The 12,504-nt window shown below is 38.8% G+C and overlaps 1 protein-coding gene across 5 annotated transcripts; it reads left to right on the top strand.

Moving 5' to 3' along the window:
* Nucleotides 1–524: 524 nt before the first annotated feature.
* LOC310884061 (uncharacterized protein) lies at nucleotides 525–12,258 on the top strand. Of its 5 annotated transcripts, XR_014574004.1 has the most exons (5): nucleotides 525–1,947; nucleotides 2,357–2,492; nucleotides 2,601–2,657; nucleotides 3,813–3,911; nucleotides 5,076–12,258. XR_014574004.1 is itself a non-coding variant. In XM_083805277.1 (4 exons), the coding sequence occupies exons 1-4, from the start codon at nucleotides 1,811–1,813 to the stop codon at nucleotides 3,816–3,818; spliced, it is 336 nt and encodes a 111-aa protein (XP_083661403.1). In that variant the 5' UTR covers nucleotides 525–1,810; the 3' UTR covers nucleotides 3,819–4,319. The 5 variants fall into 5 exon arrangements, 1 of the variants encoding a protein (XP_083661403.1); XR_014574005.1 differs by lacking the exon at nucleotides 2,601–2,657 and having other exon boundaries at nucleotides 525–2,144; XM_083805277.1 differs by lacking the exon at nucleotides 5,076–12,258 and having other exon boundaries at nucleotides 3,813–4,319.
* The last annotated feature ends 246 nt before the right edge of the window (nucleotides 12,259–12,504 follow it).

Here is a 12,504-nt window from a genome sequence, read left to right as displayed (position 1 = left end):
ACAGCAGAATTAATCTGCAAAGACACAAAACATACTACAGCAGTTAGAAGATGCAATGTGAAAAGCCACCATCCCAAAGCAGAATGCACTGAACAAATGTAGGTCTTTGCTGGCACGAAAGGTGAAGAACAGAGTATAAAGCTATAGAAAATGTTTTAAGATTGCACTGCTATTGTTGTACTTACCATCAGTGTCTGATTATTTCGAGACTTTTCAATGGTAGAGGATAAAACCTCACATAAAAACCAAGACTCAGGAATGAACAGGACCACACAGAATAAGCTTAATATACACCATCTGGCACAGCAAACGTTTTACTTCTTCCCCATGCCAGGAAAAGAACAGGCCACATAAGCAGTTGTTGAGACAGCAAAATGTCCCTGCGAAGTCTAAGATCCACACTCAGAAGTCAAAGATTAAACAAGGTAAACAGCCTTCTACGCTGACCAGATTAGTTCACTTTACTTGCCTGACAAATAAGCTTTCTTAAAGAAAACAGCTGGCCAACAGTAATTCTTTTCCATGAGGCATTCTATAAAAATCCCAAAACAAAACCATACAAATGTTGAAAGAAAACTGGATTTACCTGTTACCATCAAGAACATTCTGCAATAAAGACAACTTTAGAGGTGAGGAAAGCTGAAGTAAAATTGAGACTGAGAATCAACTGTGACAAGAAAGGTAATGAAATTAATTTAAGTGCACACAAAGCCTTTGTGCACCTTCTATGACCTATATATAGAACAGGCTGATGAAGCTTTGCATACTCCACAGCCTGCTGTTTTTGCATAGTGCAATCCAGCCACCTTTATACTGAAAGAAGCAATCTGCCAGAGATGAATAATGCCAAAACATGAACTATTTTAGATGAAGGGATTCATTCATCCTGCTCTCAAATTCTGGTATTAAAGGAACTCAGCACTTAGATCCTGATGTTAGCACCATTTAGATACATCTGTAAAACCCAGGAAAAGATTATACAAAAGGTAAATTAAACGGGGGTATGGATGTAGAAAACACCATCAATACATTAGATAGCAAGGGATAAAAGTTTACACGAAGTGGAAGAATCATCTGTTTATTAATTTGATTTCTGTATTAAGGTATTCATGGTACACTTTTTTTTTAATTCCAAATCAAAGATTGGCAAGATGACTTGGTAAAGAACCGAGAGGTAATGAAACTGCAGAGCCCACATGATTTTATTTTTTTTTGTAAAGGAAGGGGAGGAGGGGAAAATCAACAGAATCCACCCTACAACTCAAAAATCAGCGATGGGTCATTTACCATGAATTCAAACACTTGTTATCACTGTAAGTGACCTACCGATCTTCTTTATACATTCAACATTTTAGGAATGGTGGACACTATTTCACTTTTACCATATACATTATCTTAGCTGGAAAATTAATTATATTAAAGGATAATAATTATAAATTCACTATAAAAAATAGCACAACATAGTATAAATCAAATTCTCACAAGAACGACAGCTACTTAGTTCCAACTAAGAAACTACATTCAATGTATTAAACAAACAGATACTTAGAAAGCTAAATGTGGATGCTAATTCTTTTTTGCATGCAGCAAAGTCATCAGATCCATATTCCTGAACAGCTCTGACAAGGTGCAGTGTGGCATCTGTTCAAAAGCACTTGTCAGTAGAGACACAAGGTGTTGAAAACAGTGAAAAGTTTGGAGTACGAAAAGGTATAAATGCAGGAGGATGGGGACTGCTGATTGACAGAGGCTGGGATTAGGTAAGGCTAGCTGCTGAAGGTGATAAAGCAGTCAGAGGAAAGAAGCCAGCATGGAGAATTCTCTGTACAGTGGCAAAAGGGAAGAACAAGTCAACTGCAAAAAGCTTTTGCACCATTTCCAACCATCACTGCCCGCCCTGAACAAACAGAGACCTGCTCCTCTATGGGAAACTGCTGGGAAGTGGTAGTAAGTATACTGTTATGACAGAATTAGTACCCCAGTAGCAAGAGAAAAGTGAACTTAAAAGGAAAGGAAGTGAGCTTTTGACAAAGCAGAGCTCTACAGCACCGGGAGGTACATGGCTCCTTCCAAAAAGGAAGAGGTGTTAGGAATTCGTGGCAGTACTGCAGTAACAAGGACTAGGAGTGCACTCGGTGCCGCAGGTAATGTAAGCTACATGGCATTTATCATTTCCTGAAGACACACATTAATTAATGTAATCCAACACCATGTAACTGAAGAAGGTAATTTTAGACTGGGTTCCTTACGAAAACAAGACTTGTGAGATCACAAAGTCTGTCAATCCTCTGTAATGGCTTCTGAACCTGGCCAACCACCATTCCAAGCAACGGTCATTGTATTATATTCCTAACAGCTTCATGGGAAAGACACGGCTAAACCATGCTCTAAAAGAAAAGAAGGGTTGTGTTTCACTCACCCAACAGCTTAGCAGCATACATCTGACCAACCATTTGGGTTTAAGACTGCTCTGCATCCAGGAAACATTGGACGTAAGTAAACAATGCTTTACTAGCTCTGTTGTCCAAGGAACAGCTTGTATGTGTTGAAGATTTGCATTAAAACACATAACATGACATTGCTTACTGTTGTTGAAACAGATCCCTGAGCCATTTAAAAAAATCAGAAGAGCAGAATCAAGAGACAATCCAATACAGGTGTGAGTCAAGCCTTTGTGAAACCATTCCTATCAGGCATTGGTTTGTATTTCAGGAGAGCACCACAGCTATCAACAACATCATTCTGTCTCCTCACAGATGATCTTTTTTTTAAAAAAGCTTAATTTAATGAAGTTTAACTGACCTCCTTTAAATCAACATCCATTCACAGCTCCATCTTGGGATAAACTCCCCTATGCTGAGATTCATAGGAGGCATTACAGGCAGTCACATAACTGTGCTCGAGAACATAAAAATAGAAAAGTCAGTAGACAGAAGAATGCTTTTTTAAAGGGGTAAGAGAAACAAAATTTAAACTAAACAAAAAGTTAGAGTACTTAAATGCACTTCAGTACTAAAACTATTTACTTTATCTGCAAACAAAATAACATTTGGCAAATTACTCAAGTCCTTCAGTGGATGCTTCTGATAATTGCCCTGCGGTCCCTCTGTGGCATAGAAAGCCATGCACACAACAGAGTATGCCAATTTGCAACAAGCTCATTTCTATAAAAATAGAACAAATTCCCAGTTTTCAAGAAGGAAATGTACTCTCAAACATGGCTTAAAAGGATATAATAGCTGATGCTAAGAAAGCTGTGTGCCCTAATGTACTTACTTCCCAGAGTAGTGCTCTCATACCCATGATGAGAAATTTGATTCTTGCCTATACCTACCTTTTTGTGGAAATAATGCACTCTGATCATTTACTTAGACCAGTTTGGCACCATTCATTTCTGCCCGTAATTTACAACTGAAGAGTATGCCAACATATGCTTACCTGGAGTACCACTCACCCAACACTATTTCAGAATATTCCTCATCTCCCAGTGCAATTTTTTACTAATGCCTGGTGAGGATTTCACACTGATTTTCCCTTATACAGTTTACTCAGCTGGGATATGACAAGTTCAGTGAAACAAAGGAAGCTCTTTAAGAACGCTGTCTCTCAGTTCTGTTTCTTTGTTGCTCATGTTTTTCAAACCATCTAAAAATGTTTTGTTTTTAATATTCTTCATTAAGAATTTGCCATTTAAAAATGCTTTGAATTCAAACTTGTACTCAAAATGGCTAGAAATTATGATTTGGCTATTGTCACAATTAAGGCTTGTATTGACGGTACCATTTAAAACTTCTAAGGACATATTCCCACAGGTTTGAGGATGAAGACACTGGCTCCTTTGGTTCCAACGTCAGAGCTCTGCACCCCAGTTGAAGCTCTCCTTTCCTTTATACATGGAATCTGCATGACCTGTGAGTAATGGAGGAAAAAAAAAGAAAGCCAGAAAGAGCTCACAGCTTGCTAAAGATTATGCAGGAAGCCTGCAATCAAATTAGGGTCTTTCAAGTTCCCAGCTATCGACAAAAATTACTGCAATGCCCTCTCAGATCAAGTTACAGGTATAGCTTCAGTGATTTATTCTTGAGTAACAGAAACAATAGACACCTAAAAGAAAAGCCAGGCTAACCAAGAAAATGTAAGGCAAGAAACAGGCAAGAGTACGTTTTTTGAGCAGCAGAATCTAATCTAGCAGTCGGATGGATTATCCTGCATACCACTGATAGCATAGCAGGAATTTATTGTTTCTGACACATAGGTAACAGGATCATATATGTTATATAAACAATTTCTTTAAGAATAGATATTGGTTCTCAGCTCTGGAGCACCTTCCACCTGCAGTGCCCTCCTCACCATGGTCTAAAAGAAACTGCATCAGCTGGGAGAGCAGCTCTAAGCTGTGAGCGTGGCTGACCTTCCTGGGCAGCCCTTTCACTGCACATGCTGCCTCGTCACAGGCCATGCAAGAGCTCCTGAGCCCCAAATCAAGCCAGATTTGTCAAAAACTAAAATAAAATAAAAAAAAGGCACCAACACTAATCACTATTCCACCTGCTCACCTCACTCAGGGTTTCCCACTCTGCATGTTAATTGTACTGAATAATGTTATATAATAAACAGATTTCCCCAATCATTTAAGGTATTTAACTGTTGGTAATTCCAATTTAAATTAATGGGAACTGTGCATCTTAATCCTCTTGAGATCACTTAAAGGATCTCAGAACAAATCAATGAAATCAAAATACTCTCTGCAAAATGTGAATCATTTCAAGACATAAAACTGGGAGAAGCTGTTGGTAGTATGTTCTACATTTCCCATGGTAGCATAAATGTTTCTCCTGGAGGTACAAGCAGGCCCTTTCCCAGCAGTGTGCCCCTCACTTCAGAGAGAGGTTTGTCTCTCTAACATAAGAGAGAAGCCTCCTTTGCCTAATTACTGCATGTAACTGCAGCTACACATTAAAATAGCTCAGCACAGTAGGAGCTAGCTGGATGGCTAGCATCCTGACAGGAAAGTTCTTCTCTGAATAAAAAGTTCTGAAAGAAAACTGATTGTTTTCCCGTCTCCTCATTTACAGGTCACCAATAAAAAGATGAGGAAAAGCTTACCAAGGAAAAATCCTGAGAAATAACAAAATTCCTGCCTAGATCCTGAACACGAGCTGGGCTCAAGAGGAGGTGATTTCTTAACACAATCCCCTCACATACAGAGCAGGCAGAGGAAGGATGACTTGAAAGTCAAGTGCTGAAAATAGCATACCCATCATCTGTATCTTTCAAAAGCCAGAACTGGTCTTTAGAAAGAACCTGATCTTATCAAGATGCAAGTACAGAGAAATATTCCTCCAAAGACATGGTCTGTAAAATAACGACATGGAACATGTGGCAAGCAAGACGACCAGTTAAACTTTGATAGAGATCCTAACTACAGAAAGTCTGGGGACAGCAAACTCAGAAGGCCTCAGCAAAAGGGCACGATTCCATTTACTACTCTGACATCTGTATCAGAGCCTCGTTTCCCACAAATGCATGAAGACAAACCTCCCAGGGGAAGAGCAGCCTTGGGCAAAAGGAGAGAGGGAAGACGAGTACCACTCAGGCGATCCGAAGCTTCCCAAGGACAAGCCACGTGTTGCTTCAGAGTTTGCAGCCTAATGCACAGGAGGTGACCCCTCAGAAATCAACTGCAGTATATGAAAACATACATTATTGTGTACTGCTGCAGAGAGCTCAAAGTCTTAACTTCTGCAGCGTAAGCATAACCTGGCCCTTCAGTCTAACATCACATTATTGGTGCAGGAAGTTCCAGTAACGATAGCCATCCACAGAGTTGCTCCACTAAGCCTTTTTAAACACCATTTTTCCCAATTGTTTTGACAGCTCAGCTTCATACAAACCCCAAGATTTGACTAGGATAAGTCACCTTCAAGCAGCTTTAAGGGGATGGTGCACCATTACCTAATGAAACTAAAGAAACTCCTTTGGCTGCAATACACTGACGCTAAATCCCATATTCACTTGCACTAAAGCACAGAGGTCTTAACACATCTTAAGAGATGTCAAAAGAACTCCAGCAGCTAACTGTTAGCTCCCCTCAAAATGTGAACTGTTACTCCATCTAAAGAAAGATGAGAAGCAGCATAGATTAATGATGCAGAGCTAATTAAAGAAGTAAATAATGGTGATGTACCCTGAGCCAAAGAGGTAACAAATAATGCAGCAGGAAATAAGTATGAGGGCTTGATTAATTAAACTAAATTTCTAAAGGTAGATAGGACTATAAAATGTCAAATATGATATTAATGCAGAGTAGGTTTATTAGAAAAATGAATTATAGTTTAATATAAATTACATTAAGAGTTTGTTTTCTGTAGCCAGTGCTGTTGTACTTAATTGTTATAGCTTATTTTTGGAGGGGAGAAAAAGCTGCCCATGACTAAAGCCAAGACTGCTAGTGTCCCACAATAGCTGGGGTGAAGAAGGCAACTCAGTAGAACCCATATTCAGGAAAGGGCCTCCCCCCCCTCCAAGCAAAACCCATGCTGCTGTATACTTCAAATATTACTGCAGCTCTGAAACAAGAATTTCCCACTCAAATCAGAGAAAGGATCAAAAAGCTTCAACCCTTCTGCTCCCCTTCCAGCTCCACACACACAAGCAGATGAAAGCAAACGTCTCTGCCTCCAAGTCTCCTTAGCACACATGTAAACAGATTTGGGCAGCCACGACAATAACAGGAATGTGCCCATCATACACCAGAGATCACTGTATGTCCTGAATGCACCATCAGAGTAAAATCCAAGATTTAAGCTTCAACGTGCTACAAGAATGAAGGAAGAATGTGGATGCACATGTTCTGGACTGGACATATAGCATTTGATGCCTTGCACAGAGCCCACGTCTGCTGCTTTATTAGGTTCATCTTTCTGAACAGCGGTACTTAAGTCATTGCAAGAAACACTATGTATTTAGAGCAGAAAATGATAGGTAAGGATTTACCACTAAAATAGAGACACGTGAAAGCCTGACTGCAAATAGTTATGTATTTCCATATTCACAAGTGTTAACCTGATCATCTTGGCAGGAGAACATGATACTTACGGCACCATCATAGAATCAGAACTGCTGATGTTAGACCATTTCCAGAGGACCCGTCCAGGTCCAATACTCCTCAGATACAATGAAGTTAGCTAAAGCAGGTTACTCACCCAAAGCATCTCAAAGAATGGAGACTACACAGCCTCTCTGGGTAACCTTTTCCAGTTTTTGATCATCTTCACCATTAAAAAAAAGTTATACATCAAATTCTGTTTAAACATAGGATATTTCAGTTTGTGCCCATTGCCTTTGTCTGGACACTTCTGAGAAGAATCTGGCTCCATCTTCTTTACTCCCCCCCATCAGGTATTTATACATTCATAAAAATCTCATCAAGCCTTCTCTAAGCTAAGCAGCCCCAGCTCTGTTAGCCTCTCCTCATATGCTGGATAATCCAACCTCTTAATTGTCTTCGTGGCCCAAAAGGCCACACATTCCAGAACATTCATGCCCTTCCCGTGTTGGAAAATTCAGCCTGGGCACTCCAGATGCTGTCTTACTGGTGTCAAGTAGAGATGCATCTCCTCTGACCTGCTGGCAATGCTTGTCTTACTGCAGCTCAGGATACTTAGGGCCACCTTAGCTGCAAGGTCACATTTCTCACACACTGTCCTTAGGAATAGTAACTGCGAACAGTGGGGAGTGGGGGGAGGAGAAAAGTGGAAAAGAACCCTGGTAAACATGCTTTTCTATGCCTTAATGTTTAACAGAGCTTTTTAATCTACAAAAGATTGCATACCTGATAGTATCTCAAGAATATTTGTTTGAAATTTATTCATCTACTACTACATCAGTCTTAGTCCTTAACATTACATCAATCCTAACTCAACAGCATTACCATGGTTACACTACTATTACAATTTAACCTTGCAGGTGTCTTATCGAGATGTCTGGTACCAAAACAATCCCAGTATTCATTCTGTATACGTTCCAATCTAGTTATATCTACTCCATTAACATACGGCCACAATCTCTATTCCTTAATTAACAGAGAATCACAATACCATCTTCTGATTCAAAAGTAAGCTATTGTGTAACATCCTTCCCATAGCCCAATCCCTAACACAAAACAGCAAAGCTCCCAATTAGCTGCCCATCTTAGGGAGCTGGCTTCCTTCAACTCCCATTCATGTATTACTGAAACCCTTTCTCATCAGCAGCACCATTAGTTATAAAAACATCCACAACTCCATGGAGAAAGAAAATTTAAAGAGCTTTATCAAAGAGGAACAGTCAAAGACACACTTTAAAAGCTATTTTAAAAATGAATGGCCTTCAAATAGTAGGAAGAGTTTGTAATGCCAACCAAGACACAACCTGAATGCATAAGGAATCCTTAAATTATGTAGTCTACTTATGGTAGGACAAACTTTGAAAAGTCCAAGCAGAATTTGGTGATCTGATCCCATTTAGTAGAACTTGGGATTTTGCGCAGCCCAAGACAAAGCCAAGCATTAGCACTGCTTGTGGTAATGCCCCAGTTCAGCGCTGGAAGCCAGAGCAATGCAGAATGTAGGTGCACCTCGCTACATTTTCTGGGTGCAACTTACAAAGCAGCAGTAAGCAACTTGTTAGAATACATAGCTTAAAACTGTCAACACAGCTAGAACTGGGATCCTTAGCTTCACGATAGTTTGGTATTCTGTTAGCTTCCATGCTTTTCAACACCAAACGTACTCCTCCACCATTCCTGCCTTCATTTTCCTGTTATTCTTCTCTTGAAGTACTTATCTGTAATGATGTTTCACTTCCCTGTCACCGTGAATCAGTGTTCATTGTCCAGTGACCAAGTTGATAAACACTGATTCATTCATTCTTCCTTCATTAAGCTAGTCTGTTTTGCTCCTGATTTATTTCACATCTGCCTGTATCTTCTGGCCTGATGTAGTCAGAAGTGCTTTACAAAGGGGCTGTATCTTGTGTTTGAGATTTGCAGTTGAAGTTTTGCCTAAACATGTGCTGCATGACATTTTTAAATGGGGCTAAAACTGTAAGTTCTATTTTGAGCCCAGTAGGGTCCTGGGATTTCAGTGAGTTAAATAATGTTGAAATAACAGAAATTATGAGAAATTTTTAAACTTACTTTTTAGGGATGTGGAAGATTCAAATTCGAGCAATTTCCAAACTATTTCACAATCTATTTACGGTACACCTGGGAAGTGATTAACTAATGTAATTATACTGTCCATATATTCCACTAGTGTCTGCAATAATCCATAGAATTAGTGTAATAAATAATGATTATTTTATTTTGAAAGTTCAAACCACACTAGAGCAGATCTTTGAAAGCAATTCAAGAGCCATAAATTGAAATGCCAGTTTAAAATGTTGTATAAAATAGATAGCAAAGAATCAAAAACCTACATACTGGAAAAATTCGGCTCTTGCCACAGGTTCTGTTCACTACAAGCTCTTTCACACTTGCTGTCAGCCTTAGGACAAATCTCATTTAAAACAGCGCAATTTCATGCTACTTTTTCCTCTCACGACAGAAGCAGTAGTTTTTGTCATGGCCATTATAGGCAACATATTGGCTTAGGAAAATTTTCAGTTATCTCCGTGTCAGCTAAGAACAAGCATCTCACCTTGATGCTGTTTTATGGAGACAATCTGATCATGCAAGCAGTTTACACACTTGCTTAGTTTCCTGAAATGCCTAAGCATAATTATTTATTTTGATGAGCTTGCTCTCATATAAAATGAGAGTGGACATGCAAATCCTTGCAAGTCCTAACTTTGCACTTATAATCCAGATGCATGTTTTCTGTGAAAATGGAAATCGGCACAATTACTGGAAGTATGACTGAAGCCAGAGTTGCCCAAGACCAAAAACCCAAGACCCAAGTATTACGATACCTACACTGAAGGAACTGCACATCAGTACACTCTTGTGGATGAGTGGAACCTAGAAAACATGTCCCATATTAGAGCCCTTGTATCTCTATTCAAGGGGTTTCATTACAAGACTACTTTTATTTCCAAAACAGATAATCGTATTTCCAGGATATACTATCCTGTGTCTGTGACCACCAGGAGCACAGTGACTACAGCCATCACGGAACGGTTAAAAAGTCAGAAACATTTTTGTAGCTCATTAAAAATAAATATTTCTAAGCTAATTTTACACACAGCATATACTAGAAATTGCCATTCCTGTACTAATGAGAGCCAAACAAATTACTCATAATGAGTATTTTCCTTCAGAAATGACAGTGTTTTGCCTTTTAATTATACCTGAATAGAGCTGATTTTCTGCAATTTATTTCTTATTCAAAATGAAATCCATGTTAAATCATTTGGGAAGTAGAAAAAAAAACCACTATATGTGGATTGTAGGCTTATTTCCTACAGGTCTGCATAAGGCAGGGTTGTGCTAATTTACATCTATGCAAAAGCATATGCACATATCCAAACTGACCTGGAAATTGCATTGCCAAACCAAATGGAGACTCAGACTCGTTGCATTTAGGTTGGTAATTGGCAGGGGAGAGTCAGCTTCCCACCATCTAAAAAAGACAGTGAAATCCAGCTGTCTTCCCCCTGTGACGGTCACACAAATTATCTCATCATTTCATGCCTAACAGGTTTCCAATATGAGATAATGTATGTTGCAAAATAATTCTCCCAATCAAAAGAAAAGATTAATTCTTCGCTGTCCCTCAGTTAACACAGTGGCAATTGCTCAGGTTGCTATTTCCTGCAACAGCATTTATTTACCAAATAGAGCAGGCAGCCATGAGCTATTGTCAGGAGCATTTTTCTGAAAACTTCATGCCTGAATATGATTCACAAAATCAGGAACAGAAAAACAATGAATAATGGTTTTGCTGAATTATTTCTGGTTTGCACTGCTGATAAAAAGGGCAGAATACAACCCTGATATGAGAATGGCAGCCTTCGGACTGGAATGTCCTTCCCCAAGGTAGCTGCTCTGGATTTGATCTGCCATTGCTGATAGTAGGCTTAAAACACACAGTTTTCCAGCAATAAGGGAAGGATTGTAAGGCTAACTACTCTGTAAAGCAACAAGGAAAAAAAAAAAAAAAAAGAAAAGGATAATGTTTGAAATGAGCAATGCAAGTCATTTGAAATATCAGTGAAGCAAATGCATCCAATAAAAAACTCAGACCATGGAGTATTATTTACCAAAGAACAACTGTTTGGCTGACCAATATCTGTACTAGTGGTACCCGATGTGCATACTTACAGGAAAGGAACACAGTCTAATTTGGCACCAGAAAGATGACTACTATTAATGTGCTCTTCAGAATGAATATATTCCTCACATGTATACTGGATAGATTTCCTGAATTTGTACTGATTTACATAACACCAGGCTTCAGTCATAATTTCATCCCTTTACTTTATCCCACTAACCATCCTTACCTTTCACAAAATTTGTCTGTTTTTAGTTCTTTCTTTATATCGACTTTTGTTCAGCTTCCTAACTACCTGTATTAATTCCATTTGCAATCTGAATTTGCCCTAGAGACCAAGATTTCTGACAAAAATCTACCTTTATTAGCCAATACCTGGAACCTACAATGCTTCCAAGTTTCCAGACAATGAAGGGGAAAACAAAGCACTGAATGTAAAGGTCCAGTACAAGTACTGGTTGGGGAAAACTGCATTTCAGTAAGCCATCCAAGAGTGAAGACTTCCTTATTATTTCAAGCATTAACAGATAATTAAAATTCTGCTTGGAAAAAAAAAAAAAAGAAAAAAGAGAAGTCTTATGTCTGTGATTACATTCTTGATTCAGTAGTCAATCCTTATTCAGCAGTACATGAGAGTGCTCGAAGACTGGCATGAAACGGGTGTGGGGTGCTGCCAACTGCTGGAAAAAATATCCAAGGTGTTTATACTTGAGTTTAAAGATGGGCCAATCAGTCCTGAATGTTAGAAGGAAAGTTTAAATATATCATTCCAGAATCAGACCAGAGAAAAGAGATTGTATTTGGATACATATTCAAGATTCAAATCCCCACCGATGGCAATCTCACGCCATAACTGATTGTACAGTCACACTGCTTGCCATTTTGGCTTTACTATAGCCATCAACTTCAGCTCTTCCTCAGTTGAACCCTAAACAACCTATTGTTTTTCTGACCCAATGTTTTATCTGGCTCTAATCTAGATGTAAGCATCCCATTCTCACCCCACCCCCCCCATTTAAAAAAAAAAAAAAATTACTCTAGCAAATTCAGAGACATTAAAAACCATTAAAACACTGGAAGAAAAGTTTTTAATGCAAGGAACAGCTGAACTAATCACATGCAGCTCTTTAATTCAAAATGACTAACATTTTTGCAAGAATAAGCAGGTAAATGAAAAATATCCTCTTCTGTCAGAACTGCTTAGGGGAAGTAATCTACAGTGATTTTCTACTTACAGTAAATAAACAAGACT

Source organism: Anser anser (assembly GCF_964211835.1).
Source record: "Anser anser genome assembly, chromosome: 19".
Classification (NCBI taxonomy): domain Eukaryota; kingdom Metazoa; phylum Chordata; class Aves; order Anseriformes; family Anatidae; genus Anser; species Anser anser.
This window is presented reverse-complemented; position numbering and strand designations above follow the sequence as displayed.